General features: G+C 42.8%; 1 protein-coding gene across 6 annotated transcripts in view; it reads right to left on the reverse strand.

Moving 5' to 3' along the window:
* Positions 1–17490, reverse strand: part of Fbxl13 (F-box and leucine-rich repeat protein 13) — a 161852-nt gene that overhangs the window by 138852 nt on the left and 5510 nt on the right. For 5 of the 6 annotated variants that reach the window (NM_177076.4, NM_001199632.1, XM_006535728.3 and 2 more), the window contains exons 2-3: positions 10061–10164; positions 9505–9595 (exon numbers count right to left, since the gene is read on the reverse strand). In NM_177076.4, coding sequence (NP_796050.2) covers positions 9505–9595; positions 10061–10164 — 195 coding nt within the window. Of the gene's footprint in view, positions 1–3501; positions 3560–9504; positions 9596–10060; positions 10165–17490 lie in introns of those variants that run through there. The other variant, XM_011249771.3, reaches the window with a different exon arrangement.

The raw sequence follows: 17490 nt of genomic DNA on the forward strand, positions 1-17490 counted from the left end.
TCCCAGCAACCACATGGTGACTCACAACCATCCGTAATGAGATCTGACTCCCTCTTTTGGAGTGTCTGAAGGCAGCTACAGTGTGCCTACATATAATAAAAAAATAAAAATCTTTAAAAAAAAAAACCAAAAAACAGACAAAAAAAAAAAAAAAAAAAACCCAGTCTAAGCTCATGAGACCTTGGATCAAAAAGAAAAGAAAAGGCATTTGTAGTCTGTTGCTCACAGTCAGGACTGATTTTTGCCTGTCAGTACTGTAAAACAATATTCTCAACTCTAAAAAAACAAAAAACAAAAAACAAACTCCTTTAAAAACAAACAGCCGGGTGGTGGTGGCGCACGCCTTTAATCCCAGCACTCGGGAGGCAGAGACAGGCGGATTTCTGAGTTTGAGGCCAGCCTGGTCTACAAAGTGAGCTCCAGGACAGCCAGAGCTACACAGAGAAACCATGTCTCAAAAAACCAAAACAAAAAAAAAAAAAAAAGAAGACAATTTTTAGACAATTTGCAAAACTCAGAAATGGAATAATTAATTATGCCTGGATATAATTAGTACTAGGAGATATTCAACAATTGTTGCAATTATGTAAAACAATGGCATTGCTTCTGTCTTGTTTTCCTGTTTTACAATTACTTTAAGGATACACATAAACAAAAAGTATATTATTAATGATATACTGTATAATATCTTGCTCAATATACACTGGATAATCTTTCCGTCCAATTAAACATATCTCCTCAAACATTTACCACTTCTTCATGGTAATAACTTCTAAAAACCTTCTAGGTTTCTAAAATTATTGCGCTACATTTTTACTTATTTATGATGTGTGTGTTCATGCCACAGCTCTTATGTGGGAGTCAAAGTGCAGCTTACATGAGTCAAAACGCTGCTTCTTCGACCACATAGATCCCAGGGGTTGGTCTTAGTGCTGAGCATCACGCCAGCAAAGCCAGCACTTCTAGCTTTGTAAAACACTTGGTACATTGTTACCTATAATCACTTCTACTGCTGGCATATCTCACCCTGTCTAACTGTCACTGGGCCACTAATCATTCTTTTTCTATTGTTTCCTTCATCTTCCAGCCCCAATCTCCCAGGCCTCTGATAATGACCATTCTACTCTCAAATTATGAGATCAATATTTTTTTAGGTTCTACTATTGAGCTCATGAGATGCTGATCTTTCTGAGCCTGGCTGGTTTCCCTTAATGCTGTTTTCATTCATATTTCTGGAAATGAAGAATTTCCTTTTTTTTTCATGATTGAAGAGTATTCTGCTGTGTGTATCCACTTTTTCCTATTTTATTATTTCTTCATCACCAGATAGAATGTTACTACTCCTTGGCAGGCACATGTTGGCCTTTGCCTCCAGACACACACACACACACACACACACACACACACACACACATGCACATACACACATGCACGCACACACACAGTGACCAGGCCTGCCTACCTGCCAACTGTTTCATCAATTTCACATGTGTATATACATACTCACATAATATACATATGCCTACATACATATATGTATGTGTGTATATATATATATACATATAGACAAACATATATACACTTGATGGATGGAGCAGAGCCCCAACAACTACACTATTTTTTTCTCCCTGCCTTTTTATACCATCTTAGACAACAATTCTTTATAAAATTCCCTCACAGATAAAATGTTACACAAAAAGGAGTCACATACAGAAGGATGTTAATAGTAAGTTTAAAGCGGTGGTTTATTCTATAAGCTCATTATAAGTTCAAAGCGACAGTTTCACATGGCCTTGCTTTATCATTGTGCATATCTGTGACTTCATCCTTGGACCTGACCTAGAATGAGTGTTTTTCCTATATCACAAATCTGTCCCAAGCCTATCCTCTTCCTAATGCAGTTTATGAAAGTTCATTGTTTTCCTTATTATGCAGCCTTTACTTATTATTTTATGAAGAGGAGGCACATTCTATTCTTGATTCTAACATTATCACATCTTTCTGGCAAAACAATTAAAACCATCTCCTTAAACTTTCTTCATAAAATTATTTGAATCAAATCAGGAATGCTATAAAGTCATTAATTCATCTAGACAGCATTATTTCATGCAAGTTCATCTTCATGTGGATCTGCAGGAAATTTGCCCAATAGGGTGGGCTGATGCCCAGGAATCATTGTAATGTGCCACTTACGTAATAGTGGCAGCAAAGGCATATCAACATTGAAAAGCAATTCTAGGACAAAGTCTTTGGGACTATGCCTCTCCAGAGTGCACCCCTCGCAGCCATATTTGCTTGCCATAGCTTTTCTTATGTGGCTTCTGTCAAGAATGGCCCCCAAAGTCTCATATATTTAAATGATGAGTCACCAGGAAGTGTAACTATTTGAAAAGAATTAGAAAGATTAGAACGTGTGACCTTGTTGGAGGAAGTGTGTCACTAAGGGTAGGACTGGAGGTTTCAAAAAACACACACAGTGTTTCTCTCTGTCTGTTGCCTGTATATTAGGATGAAGCTCTCAGCTATAGCTCCATGCCATGAGTGACACCATGCTCCCATCATGATGACAACAGACTAACCCTCTGAAACTGTAAAGCAAGCCCTAACTAAATGCTTTCTTTCACAAGAGTTGCCTTGATCATGGTGTCTCTTCACAGCTGCCTTGATCATGGTGTCTCTTCACAGCAATAGAACAGCGACTAAGACACTCTCCATGGCTTCCTCAGCCAGCTTTCTTATAAATCCAGGACCAACATCCCAGGGCTGGCAGCATACAATGAGCTGGGCCCTCCCACATCCATCTCTAATTAAGAAAATGCCCTATAGGCTTGCCTATAGCCAGATCTTATGGAAAGATTTTTCTTGGCTAAGATTCACTCTTCTAGAAGACAAATTGAGTCAAACTGACATAAAACAAGCTAGCATACCACCTAAGCCCACTGCCTGCCAATACTGCACAATGCTGGGGAGAAACCAGTACTATACTGTTCTGGGTAGACTTGTGATCCAAAACTTGAACTATATAGCAAGGACTACAGTGGCTTTGAACCAGTACAGAAGTCAACAGGCTGGATGGTTTTTCTTCCCCTGGCACTAAAGCTGTTAGAGATGCCCTATCTACAGGAAGGCCTGAAGATGAGAGCCACAAGGATCTGTCCAGTATTAGGTATATCCAGACTGTTGCAGGGAAAAGAGCTTTGCTTACTACTATGTCTCACATCCAGAAAATAGAGTCTATGTGCTTTGCTTGATGTTGGTAAAGACAGTTTCAACTTAGCAATTTTAGGATGCTGAGCTGGGTCACACCTGAGTCTCAGCCCAAGGATGTACAGTATCAGGGATATGATAAAGCTTATGATGTAGCTGATACAAGCACATATGTGAGCCAGCAGGTGCAGGACCCTGTCTGCTACCTAGGGAAGTCCAGAGCCTTGGCTTGGCAATGGCTATCCTACCAGGTGTCAGAAATAGAGGATAGAAATAGTCCCTCTCTATACTCACAGCTTCAGAGAACTTCTTGGTCTCTGGAGGATGCTTGTGCCCAGGTTCATTTCAAGGCTGGAAATGGAGAAGGGGAAAACTCCAGTTGGCCCTGCTGTCACTAAAATCTCCTGGGGTGGGGGGAAATAAATAATGTCTACTCCTTCTCCTCAGGACCCAACAACAAACTGAGGCACAATTCTGCCAAACCCCACTCTGAGGAACCAGTGAGTTTATTGGGCTTCCTTACAGAGGTGACAGGACTACTTACAGGAATGTGGGTACTCCTCCTTTACCCCTGCAACAGGTTACACCCGAAAAGCTTTTACCCAGTAGGGATACGGGCATCCTCATAGCTGCATAGATAGACTATCTATCAATAGGTCTTCCCCAGCCTATATACTCCAGCTACTTAAGGATGAGTTGTTTCTAACAGGAATTAGGGAACAGATGAACAGTCAGATAAGGGTTTCATGACTCTCCCCACTCACCCATGAAGGAAGTGCATACAATCAACAAGCACAGCCAGGGTGGTACAGCTGTGTACCAAGAGAGCAATTACTTGACCCAGAGGACAGTCACTTATAACACCCACCAGCACACAAGTGTCTATCAAATGCTAGGGCAGTTGAGAAACTCTGTAGGTGAGTCTTGTCCTGGGTATAAGGTCTACAGCCTCTTAGAGTGCTGGGTCTCACTATGATAGACCTCGCACTGTCCTCTGAGAAGCCCTGCTTGCACAGCCCTGATGGGGGAGTGGTTGCACTCACCCTCCAGCCTGTCTACAGGAACTATCTGGGCATTAGGAGCTATGGGGTGTTGCCTAACCCTTGGCTTGCACAGAGGCAGACCTTGTGCTGACTTTTTTTGGTTGTTTTTGGGTTTGGTTTTTTTTTTTTTTTTTTTTTTTTTTGGTTGTTTTGTTGGTTTTGGTTTTTTGAGACAGGGTTTCTCTGTATTATAGCCCTGGCTGTCCTGGAACTCACTTTGTAGACAAGGCTGGCCTTGAACTCAGAAATTCGCCTGCCTCTGCCTCCTAGTGCTGACTTTTAAGTCTAAGTAAGGCATGTACGTTAGTTAGCCTCTGTCTTCTGCCAAAGAGGGCGGTATCTCCCTATATGCTGAGCTGCTTGAGGTTGGGGCTGGGGAGGGGATGCTAAGGGGAGGCTACATGGGCAACTGTGGTCCTCCTGCTTTCAATGCCCCTTCTGATTTGTTATACTGAAAGCTGGCACCATGCTCTCTGACATGGCTTCCCCAGCACTTGTGACGGTATTTTGTAGTTTGAAGGATGTCTGACTTGGTTTGTCTGTGGGAAAACCAGACCTAGAGATCTTACTCAGCTGCCATCATGCTCTCTCTACCCTGACATTGCATTTATGTTCTCTAAAGACATCTTTTCATGTCAGAGACACACACTTAAGGATTTTAAAAATAATGCCTATGAATGGGCTTCTAATAATGTGACATGGAGGACAGAAGGGAGGTAAACTAACAGGACAGGTACTGGGACATTGAGTGGGACATTCTCTGACTTTCCTGTCATGTTTCAACTCTCCCATCTGCCATCAGGAGACCGTTTTAAAGTATGCTTCTCTTGTAGTTAGTAGGCCCATACAGATCTGTTCTTTCCTGAGGAATGGTCACTGGGTCTGTAGGGCTAGAGTCCTCCTCACAGAGGTTGAGTCTCTCATTTGGGGCTGTACAGTTAAACTGTCTTATGAAACCAATTTGAGCTTTTTAAGAGCACCCCTTTGCCCTCCTCAGTTCCCTATGTCAACTCTTCTAAGTGACAAGACATATTTATAGTTTATAAATAGGTAGATATAGTCAGCCCTGCTGTGCAGAACTGAGTAGTAAGACTGTAAAATCCTGCAAAGCAACATTAATGTGAGAAACTTTAATGGTTTATAGTCTTCAAATTTTTGTGAAATCATTAAACGCCTCTTTTCTGGCCATTATAGCTAGACAGAAAATTATAGAAATAGAAATTACTTTTAAATAAATATAGTATTAGTATACTGATTTGAAATGTCAAATACACAGAGGACAAGTGTTTCATTCTTCAACGTTGTTATTTTTACTGTTTTTCTCTGAGTGTGAAGGCATGAATTAGTCTGTATCCAGCCTAGCCTCAGCTCTCTAATCAAGGAGCCAGGAGCATCTGGAGTCACAGCTTCCTGTCTAAGCACAGGTATTTTCCTCAGTGTTGCTGCAGGGTCGAATCTCATAGCTACTTTTTTCTCAACTTACACAGTATGTGTTCTATACCTCGCAAATCACCATGCTCCTTTTAAGGTCTGAATCCACATCCATCATTTTATCCTTTGCACTTTAATATCAAACAGCAAGCCCATTTTCCAGTAAAGCTTTAGATTTGAATTGTTGATGCCTCTTAGAATTCTCCCCAGTAGCTTAAAGATTCCCTAGGGACTTCTATAAACATTGGCACAACCTGATCTTTTGTCTTCTTTGATCCTGATACTGGCCATGAAATTTACTCTCTCCTCATCAGTGTTTCTCAAACATGTTAGCATATGTACAGCAAGGTTTCTTTCGATCAAAATGACATTGAAAGCAAACTTGCTCTAGAGAGAAAAGATGGAAATGGAGGACCCAGAATCCTATCTCCTACACCTCATTCCTAATCCCTGAGATTGTCTCCAAACATCTCCAAGAGCATAGCTTACAGATACCTGCACTCCTTAGTAGATCGAAGCTCTGTGGCTGATAGAGTGTTCTTACTTAGACACCATAATGCATATCAATCCCTATCAGATGCATGGGGCCCATGTGCCAGGGCCTCCAAGTAAGCCCAGACTTGGCAGAACCCTCTACGCAGCCCGCTACATGGGTTTCTCTGTTGCAGAACACTGAGGACCCAAGGCTAACCCATAACCTATCCTGTGTTCCTGAGGTTCAGAACCCACTTTGAATATTCAGTTACAATTTTCAATGTCTGTCTTAGTTAGGGTTTTATCATTGTGAAGAGACACCAGGACCAAGGCAAGTCTTGTTAAAAGAAAACATTTAATTAGGGCAGGCTTATAGTTTCAGAGGTTTAGTCCATTATCATCATGGTAAGAAATATGGCAGCATCCAGGCAGGCACGGTGCTGGAGAAGGAGCTGAGAGTTTGACATCTTGATCAAAGGCAGCAGAAGAGGACTGTGTGTCACACTGAGTGTAGCTTGAGTATAGCAGACCTCAAAACCAGTCCCAACAGTGACACACTTCCTCCAACAAAGCCACACCTATTCCAATAAGGCCACATCTCCTAGTAGTGCCACTTCCTATGGGCCAAGCATTCAAACACAAGAGTCTCTCTGGGGGCCATACCTATTCAAATCACCACATTCCACTCCCTGGCTCCCATAGGCTTGTAGCCATAGCATTATACAAAATGCATTTAATACAACTTCAAAAGTCCTCATAGTCTTTAAAGGTTGCAAACTTGTTTAAAAGTCCAACATTCAAAGTCTCTTTTGAGATTCATGCAATCTCTTAACTGTAATCCTATGAAAGTCAAATTAAAAAAAAAAAAAACAGATCACATACTTCCAACATATACATTACTATCCCAAAATGTGGGAAGGGAGCCCAGTGAGGAAATTCAGGACCAAAGCAAGACAGAAAACCAGCTGGGCAAACGCCAAACTCTGCATCTCCATGTCTGATGCCAAAACGCTCTTCAAGTCTCAACTTCTTTCATTTTTTGTTGACTACAACAAACTTCTTTTTCATGGGATGGTTCTACTCCCTGTTAGCAGTTTTCCTCTGTGGGTATCTAGTGTCTCCATCACCTTGGGATCTCCAAGGCAATCTAGGCTTCACTTTCACAATTTCACACAATGCCTCTCTGGGTCTCCATGCAGGGACACCCTCGACATATGCCTGCCTCAGGGGCTTTCCTTAGTCACAAAGGGAGATTCCATAAGCCCTTTCTTCTATCCTTGACTCTAAAGCCAGAACCATGTGGCTGAAGCTGCCGAGCTCTGCTGCTTGCTGGGTCTGGAATGAACATGACCCCTCATTCAATTACATTTTCATCAGCTTTCTGTTTTCAATGGTTTCCTTCATTGCCTAAGCTTGGCTGTCCTAGAAGTTGCTCTGTAGACCAGGTTGACCTTGAACTCAGATATCTGCCTACCTCTGTCTCCTGCATGCTGGGGTAAACGGTATGTATTGTCAAGCCTGGACCTAAATCATTCTTCAATTCCTTTTCACAAGATGACCGCTTAGCTGGGTGGGATCTTGCCCTGAGGTCACTACTCCCTTAATTCCATTAAATTTCTTTAATCTTTTCATGTCTTTGAACACAGGATTTAACTACAATCTACTTCCTGGTGCCCCTTTGATCCTTGAACCATACATTTTGTATCTTGTATTCTTTCCTTAGCTTGCTCCTTTTCAACAAAACACTCTATATAAGAGTTAACATTAGTTACCACATGACAGAGTCTACACAAGGTTATTTTGAGAAGTCCTTTGTCAATGCAATTAATGCAAACTCTTTACTTTAGCCTCAGGCAAACTTTTGGACAAGGACAAAAAGCACCCAAATTCTTTGCCAAAATATCACAAGAACAGTCTTTTTTGGTTTGGTTTGGTTTTTTTGGTTTTTTTTTGTTTTTGTTTTTGTTTTTTGTTTTTTGAGACAGGGTTTCTCTGTGTTGCCCTGACTGTCCTGAAACTCACTCTGTAGACCAGGCTGGCCTCAAACTCAGAAATCCACCTGCCTCTGCCTCCCAAGTGCTGGGATTAAAGGCATGCGCCACCACTGCTGGGCTACAAGAACAGTCTTTAGGCTACATATTAACATCCTTTTCCTCTGATACCTCTTGAGCCAGGCCTCCACAATTCAAATCACCCTCAGCACTACTGTCTTCCCTGTTTCTACTAGAATGGCCCATTAGGCATTGCTTAAAGCATTCTACTGTTTTCTTAACACAAAGCTCCAAAATTCACATTCCTCCAAATAAAAGCATGGCCAGGTCTGTCACAGCAATGTCCCTGGTACCAACTTCTCTTTTAGTTAGGGTTTTATCATTGTGAAGAGATGCCATGACCAAGACAACTCTTATGCATAAAACATTTAATTGGGGCTGGCTTATAGTTTCAGAGGTTTCATCCATTATCATCATGATGGAAAGCATCGCAGCATCCAGGCAGACATGGTGCTGGAGAAGGAGCTAGAGTTCTACACATGAGTCTATAGGAGCCATACCTACTCAAAGCACCATAATGTCCAACTTTACTGAGGGTCCCCCAAGTTTTGCTTGGACTTACACAGACCACATTCCTGGATCACCACGTCATACACTGTTCTAATCATATCTAATTTTTGTTGATATTTCTCTCTCCATGTGCTTTTGCCAACACACACACACACAAACACACACACACTGTTTTAAAATTCTCCATCTCCTGTATATTTACCCCTTGTTCTCTTTAAAGGATCCAAACCTGCTGCCAGAGGCTCCTCCTTTCAGGAACAAGCAGATCTGGCCTTAAGTTCAGTCTCATTAACCTTTGAGTTTATCTGTACAAGCATGCCTTCTTTTGTCCTTAGTCAAAAGGACAGGCAGACAGTGGAGGGTGGAAACAAAAGGAAGTAACTAGGAAGAAAAGTGCCCTGCTTTAAAGGGTCTCAAGCTTTTGTGTTGTTTTTGAGAGAGGATCTTGCCATATAGCCCCAGTTGACTTCAGTCTCTCCAACCTCCTGCATCAGCCCCCTAGGAGCTGGGACTACAGGATGTGCTATTAAACCCAGCTTTTATGATGCTATTTCTGCACGTGAGAGGAAAAGAAAAAGAAAAGGGGGCAGAAATAGAAACGGCAGCGGGGGTGGGGGGGGTGTATCTGACTACTCCTTAGAAATATGGGGTGTTTGTTCTCTCACTTTCCTCCGTGGCCTTAATTCAAAAAAGAGTTTGACTTCACCCCCCCCACCCCCAAATAAAACCTAAACTCTATCTGGGCATTTCCATCAGAACTTAAGGTGAGTTTGAGAATGCATGATTACCAGCTGGTCATCCAGTCCAAAAAGTTCATCCAAGTAAGTTTCAGACAGTCTTCGAACTCTTGACTTCAGTGATGGATGGATGCACGTGTCCCTTTAATAAAATCACAAAGCAAGATGAAGATGGATCAATGCATATGTCCCTTTAATGAAATCACAAAGGAAGGTCAAGACTAATTCCATTTCGAAGTAATTCTATACGGAGTCACTGATTCTCTGGAGAGTTGGGGGGAAGGGTGGTGAATTTCCCCTGAGGAGGCTGGTCAGAATCACCTTACCAAAAATTTTCTGAATGCCCCACAATGGTGTGCTACCCTTTTCTCATGCTCGCCTTGAAACACTCTGTCCTAGAACCAACAAATGGGAGCTAACTGTGTTTCTCCCACTGCCAATCAGTGAGCATATTGTTCCCATTAAATCTTGGGGACCTAACAGCTTATGGAGGGATTCCTTAACAAGCTCCAGATTTGAAACATTCATTGGCAAGACCTTATCATGATACTATACAAAGGTCTTCGCCTCCAAATATTTCCCTATCATTCCTCAAAATAATACTTACCAAAGAAGGTTTTCCAGACCTCTTTTAATGATAGCTAGGATCATGTGCTCTAAATATTTCAGTGGGTCCTCAGGACATGTCACAAGTAAACCACATAACAGCGCCTGGTAAAGGGAACAATAAGAAGATGGAGTCACTGCCTTTGCATCCACACATGTGTGTGTATGTATGTATGTATGTATGTATATATGTATGTTTTACTCATGTATCTCTTCCTGTTTACTGTCTGCTATAGTCAAATCAAAACTCAGGACATTTTGCCTCTGTCTAAAAACTCCTACAGATGACACAATAGAAGTCACTACATAGTTTTTGTATTATGTAAGAAATGTTTTATACGAATCTGAAGATAGTTACAATGCTTAGATTCAGTGCTTCTGCCCTTGTTAAGAATGAAGAGCTGGGCAGTGGTGGGTGCACATTTTTAATCCCAATACTTGAGAGTCAGAAGCAGGGAGAGCTCCGAGAGTTTGAGGCCAACCTAGTCTAAAGGAGTCTAGGACAGCCAGGGCTACACAGAGAAACCCTGTCTAAAAGCAAAACAAAATAAAACAAAACAAAAATCCAAAACAATACAAAACAAAAGAAAAAGGAACCATTTTTTTAAGTGAAAAAAACTCCTCAAGCCAAAGCATAAAAAGACTGATAAAATCCATAGTCAAAATTTACTGTTGGAAAGAAGTGGCCCTCACCCCTCATCAAGGAAACTTCTCTTTGCAACAGATGTAGACCACTACAGAAAGCCACAATGAATCTACAGAGCTGTAGAGCCCAGTCCCAATGGATACAGCTACTAAGAGGACATTGCAGAAGAGAAGCAAGAAGACAGAAAAGCCAGAGGGTCAGGAAGCTTTCTGTGAGAGTGTGTCTCCTAGTAACATCAGAAGCTACGCCCATCAATCTCACCAATGTGACTGTCCAATCATGAGCTGAACAGGGGCTGTACCAATGGACACACATCATGCCTCCCTTTGCAGCACCCCCCACCACACACACACACACTTAGTGTACAGCCAGTTAGAAACGACCAGTAGGAGAAAGGCAAATGCCTCAGACTTAGACACTGAGCCCAATCGCTCCCTACTGCCTGCTGGAAATAAGATGATACTATATTCCAGAGACTACTGAAAACAGTTTTTAATGCACAATTCAGCAAGGGGGGGGGGCAAAAGAACCACCCAGTAGCCCCTCTTAATAGCCTCTTATTATCATCTTTTCCTGTGGCAGAAACATGCACCCTCCCCAAACTCCAGAGACAGAGGAAGGGTATGGAGCTGAACAGAGTTCTAAAAGAAAAAAAGAACACTGGACTAGAGAGATGGCTTAACAGTTAAGGGCACCCCCACTGCTCTGTAGAGAATCCAGGTTTGGTTCCTAGCCCTCGTGGCAGCTTAGGGGTATTGGCATCTCTAGTTTCAGAGGATATAGCCCACTTTTATGGCCTTGGTGGGCTCCAAGGCATGTATGATGTGCACATCCATACATTCAGGGAAAACACCCATACACACACACACACAAACTTTTTTTTTATTTATTTTAAAGAAAATAGGCTGTAACAACCTCTTAGATTCCTGGTCCAGTCCCTCTCCAGTCTCTCTCAGGAGAAGCTCAGCTACTTAAAGGCTAAATATGGTTGCATAAGACACCCTTGGTTCACTCGAGGTTCTAGCCAGAGCAATTAGACAACAACAACAACAACAACAACAACAACAACAACAACAAAAGGATCAAAGGGAAACAAATTGGAAAGGAAGAAGTCAATATATCACTATTTGCAGATGATAAGATAGTATACATAAGTGACCCCAAAAATTCTACCAGACAACTCCTACAGCTGATAAACAACTTCAGCAAAGTGGCTGGATATAAAATTAACTCTATCAGTAGCCTTACTATACTCAAAGGATAAATGGGCTAAGAAAGAAATTAAGGAAACGACACTCTTTACAATAGTCACAAATAATATAAAATATCTTGGTGTAACTCTAACCAAGCAAGTGAAAGATCTTTATGACAAGAACTTCAAGTCCCTGAAGAAAGAAATTGAAGAAGACCTCAGAAGATAGAAAGATCTCCCATGCTCATGGATTGGCAGGATTAATATAGTCAAAATGGCCATCTTACCAAAAGCAATCTACAGATTCAATACAATCCCCACCAAAATTCCAACTCAATTCTTTATAGAGTTAAAAAGAGCGATTCTCAAATTCATTTGGAATAACAAAAAACCCAGGATAGCCAAAACTATTCTCAACAATAAAAGAACTTCTGGGAGAATCACCATTCCTGACCTCAAGATATACTACAGAGCAATAATGAAAAAAACAAGAAAAAAAAAAAACAAAAAACCTTGTGTTATTGGTACAGAGACAGGCAGGTTGACCAATGGAATAGAATTGAAGACCCACAAATGAACCCACACACCTATAGTCACTTGATCTTTGACAAAAAAGCTAAAACCATCCAGTGGAAAAAAGATGGCATTTTCAACAAATGGTGCTGGTTCAACTGTTGGTCAGCATGCAAAAGAATACAAATCAATCCATTCTTATCTCCTTGTCAAAAGCTCAAATCCAAGTGGATCAAGGATCTCCACATAAAATGAGACAAACTGAAACTAATAGAAAGAAAGTGGGGAAGAGTCTCGAACACATGGGCACAGGGGAAATTTTCCTGAACAGAAAATCAGTGGCTTAGGCTCTAAGATCAACAATCGACAAATGCGACTTTATAAAATTGCAAAGCTTCTGTAAAGCAAAGGACACTGTCAATAGGACAAAACAGCAACACACTGATTGGGAAAAGATCTTTACCAACCCTACATCTAATACAGAGCTAATATCCAAAATATACGAAGAACTCAAGAAGCTGGACTCCAGAGAACCAAATAAAACCCTATTAAAAATGGGGTACAGAGCTAAACAGAGAATTCTCAACTGAGGAATCTCGAATGGCTGAGAAGCACTTAAAGAAATGTTAAACATTCTTAGTTATCATGGAAATGCAAATCAAAACAACCCTGAGATTCCACCTCATACCAATCAGAATGGCTAAGATTGAAAGACCAAGAAAAATTCAGACCCCCTAGCACCAAGAATGTAGGTTAGCTGGTTCAGTGACCCTGTTCAAGAACTGGCCGACCACAAAAGTTAGATTAAAATCTTGAGAACAATCTTGAGAAGCAGGGAGTTTCCCCTTGTGATTTTTCACTGGTATTTTCCAATGACGCCATCCCTACCCCCTTGGGTTATGGTTTTTCCTTTAAGTTTTCCCTTTTCCAGCTACTCAGGGTCGAACTCCTCTACCCATGTGGGAAACGAGTCAACCCCAGTGCGCTAGTTCCTGTCAATAAACCTCATGCGATTACAGCAAGGATAGTCTCTCGTGAGTTCTTGGGGGGGGGGGGCGGTCAGGTCACGTCATCCTGAGACTTGAGTGAGGGTCTCCCCTCTTCGGGGGTCTTTCAAGATAAAAAAGGCAGGTAACAGCAGATACTGGCAAGGATGTGGAGGAAGAGGAACACTCCTCCATTGCTGGTGGGATTGCAAGCTGGTAAAACTACTTTGGAAATCAATCTGGCAGTTCATGAGAAAACTGGAAATAGTTCTACCTGAAGACCCAGCTATATCACTACTGGGCATATACCCAAAAGATGCTTCAACATAGTGGACACATGCTCCACTATGTTCTAGCAGCCATATTTATAATAGCCAGAAGCTGGAAACAACCCAGATGTCCCTCAACAGAAGAATGGATACAGATAATGTGATACTTTTACACAATGGAGTACTACTCAGCTATTAAAAACAATGAATTTATGAAATTCACAGGCAAATGGATGGAACTAGAAAATCATCCTGAGTGAGGTAACCCAGACACAAAAGAACACGCATTGGTATGTACTCACTGATAAGTGGATATTAGCCCAAAAGCTCAACAATGCCCATGATTCAACCCACAGACCATATGGAGGAAGGAAGACCAGGGTGTGGATGCTTCAGTCCTGCATTGAGGAAAGAACTGGATCATTGTGGGAGGAGGAGGGAAGGGAGATCTGGGAAGGAGAGAGGAGAGGGAGGAAATAAAGGGGCAGGATCAGGTGCTAGAGGGGAAGGGAGAGAGCTACAGAAGGTCAGGAAATTGAATAAAAATATGTAGTAGTGAGAGATGAGGAACTGAGGATAGCCACTGGAGGGTTCCAGATGCCACAGAAGCAAGAGGCTCCCTGGACCCAACGGGAATCACTTTAGTAGAAATGTGTACAAGGAAAAGGAAAGAGAACCTGTAGAGACCACCTTCAGGAGATAGGCATGTCCCCCATTTGAGGAATGATGCTACCCACCCATCTCAAAGTTTTTAACCCAGAAAGGTTCCTGTCCAAAGGAATAACAGGGACAAAAAAACAGAGCAGAAACTGAAGGAAGGGCCATCCAGAAACTGCCCTACCTGGGAATCCATCCTGTTTGGAGACACCAACTTCTACCCCCAACACACACACACACACACACACACACACACTGTTGCTGTTGCCAAGAGGCACTTGCTGACAGGAACCTGGTGTGACTGTTCCTTAGAAGGTTGGGCCAGCAACCAACCAATGGAGCCAACCGTCAGACTGAACTTGGGGACCCAGTGAGGGACCTGGGGAAGGACTGGAGGAGTGGAGAGGGATTGCAACCCCAAAGGAAGAACAATGTCGGCTGGCCAGACCACCCAGTGATCCCAAGGACTAGATCAACCAAGGAGGGGAGGGACCCATGGTTCCAGACACATATGTAGCAGAGGATGGCCTTGCCTGAGAGCAATAGGAGGGAAGGCCCTTTGTCCTGTGGAGGTTTGATGCCACAGTGTAGGGAGATGCTGTAGTGGTGGGGCTGGAGTGGGTGGGTGGATGAGGGAGCACCCTCATAGAGGCAAAGGGGAGGGGAAGAGGGCAGATGTGAAGGGGGTTTGTGGAGGGGTATCAGGGAAGAGTGATATCATTTGAGAAGTAAACAAATGGGATGATTAATTTAAAAAAAAAGAAAGACACCCTTGGTTCCTACCACAGCTGCAAGCTAGATTTTAAAAGGTGGCTATTACCAAAAACGCATCAATGGACTTAATAATAGCGCTAGATCCTTCCATACATCCGCTCCCTGAATGGCTCTGCTGAAAAAGGCCCTGTTGTCTCTGGCACTTTGTTGTGTGGGTCTACAGAGCCCAGAGGCTTCTACTTTCCCTACTCCTCAGCCCATGCCCTCCTTCAAAATCTGGTGTTTAGAAGGCATTTACTCTAGAAGTATTTGGATGGCAACCTGCTTTCTCGGGATGCTACTACCTAGGGCTTTGTATTTTTAGCAAGCTCCTTGAGAAATTCGCATGTACACAGCAGTCTGGGAGTTAGTGAGTTACTGGAGCTAAGTTTTATGGGAATTAAGAAATTTGGGGGATGGGGGTACAGGTGTGGTGGCATATACCTGTTCCATGCACTGGACTGGCAGAGGCAGGTATCTCTGTGAGTTCAAGACCAACCTGATCTACAGGGCTGTTACGCAGAGCAACCTGTCGAAAGAAAGAAAGAAAGAAAGAAAGAAAGAAAGAAAGAAAGAAAGAAAGAAAGAAAGAAAGGAGGGAGGGAGGGAGGGAGGGAGGGAGGGAGGGAGGGAGGGAGGGAGGGGTTGGAGTACTAGAAAGTGCATGTTGCCTTGTATTTCCAAGCTCTCCGGATCAAAAAGCTTCTTTGCCAAAACCTTACCTGCAAAAGCCTAGTTAAATTGAGATGAGTCTCCAAAATGACAAGATGGAGCTAGCAATATTGTAAAGTTTATTTTTCAAGGAAATATCACTGTTCATTTGATCCTAATGGACAAAATGACACAGCTTGCTGCTTGCTATACACATTGAGTGAACTGCACACAGCCAATGAGACAGGGTGAATAGGGAATAAACAAGCATTTTCTGTTGGCTTGCTTTGAAGTGCTAAGGATGGAACCCAGGGCCTTGGAGATGCTAAGCAAGGACCACAGAGCTAACTCCTCAATAGTTTCTTTCTGAGCAAAGAGAAGAGCAGGGGAGACCACTCAGCAGACAAAAGCGCCTGTTGTGTATAAAAGGGAGTTGCCTTGGTTCTTGATGCCTTGGGTGGGTTTCTACAGAATTGGATATGTAGAAAGCACATATCTATTTGGAAATGTTTTGTTCTTTTAAACAGACAATAGAATATATCTTTTAAGCAGACAATAGAACAAACAGTATAGATGTCTTAGATGTCTACACCTTTTGGAAAGAAGAGAAGAGAAGAGAAGAGAAGAGAAGAGAAGAGGAGAGGAGAGGAGGGGAGGGGAGGGGAGGGGAGGGGAGGGGAGGGGAGGGGAGGGGAGGGGAGGGGAGGGGAGGGGAGGGGAGGGGAGAAGAAGAGGGAGGAGAAGAGGGAGGAGAAGAGGGAGGAGAAGAGGGAGGAGAAGAGGGAGGAGAAGAGGGAGGAGAAGAGGGAGGAGAAGAGGGAGGAGAAGAGGGAGGAGAAGAGGGAGAAGAAGAGGGAGAAGAAGAGGGAGAAGAAGAGGGAGAAGAAGAGGGAGAAGAAGAGGGAGAAGAAGAGGGAGGAGAAGAGGGAGGAGAAGAGGGAGGAGAAGAGGGAGGAGAAGAGGGAGGAGAAGAGGGAGGAGAAGAGGGAGGAGAAGAGGGAGGAGAAGGAGAAGGAGAAAGGAAAGGAAAGGAAAGGAAAGGAAAGGAAAGGAAAGGAAAGGAAAGGAAAGGAAAGGAAAGGAAAGGAAAGGAAAGGAAAGGAAAGAAGAGGTTTCTTTAATAAGAAAAAGTGTCCTGTGAGAATCACAGTTCTAGAAATCTAAACACTGTTCAAAGCTTTTCCTGTTCCTTCCCCAAACCCCATGAAACAAGCCCAAGTGAGGTGGAGACGGAGCTAGCGCAGCACTGCTTTCTGGTGTGCTTTACTTGATATTTCAATAATGAACATTTGAAAGTAAATCAGCTATGTCTTGTCAAAATTTAAACAGATGGTACCACTTTTTAACTTTAATGGCTTTATATATGGAACATTCTTGAGCTTATTAAAGGCATCCAACTGGCTTGGCCATGTAGCAGCTACCTTGGGGAGTAGAAAACACCCCTTGGGACCAGCACTGGAGAGGGGAGTGTCTATTTGAGCCAGAGTCTGGCTGTGTTATCCAGGCTGGTCTGAATAACCAGACAGAGCAACCCTCCTGCCTCTCCCAAGTTGCTGGGACTACGGGAACAGTGCCTTGCTTAGCTCAGACTGGATGATTTACATCACAAGTGAGAAGCAGCAGCCACTGGGATGGATGTGAGAGACCAGAATACCTGACAGACTGCATCACCAATGGAGAAACAGATCATCCTATGTGGCTAATCCCTAGATAAAGTAACTCTTGGTGAAATAATGAGTTGGCAGCTTTCTATCTTCTGTGTTG

This window comes from Mus musculus, chromosome 5 (genome assembly GCF_000001635.26).
Source record: "Mus musculus strain C57BL/6J chromosome 5, GRCm38.p6 C57BL/6J".
Lineage (NCBI taxonomy): Eukaryota > Metazoa > Chordata > Mammalia > Rodentia > Muridae > Mus > Mus musculus.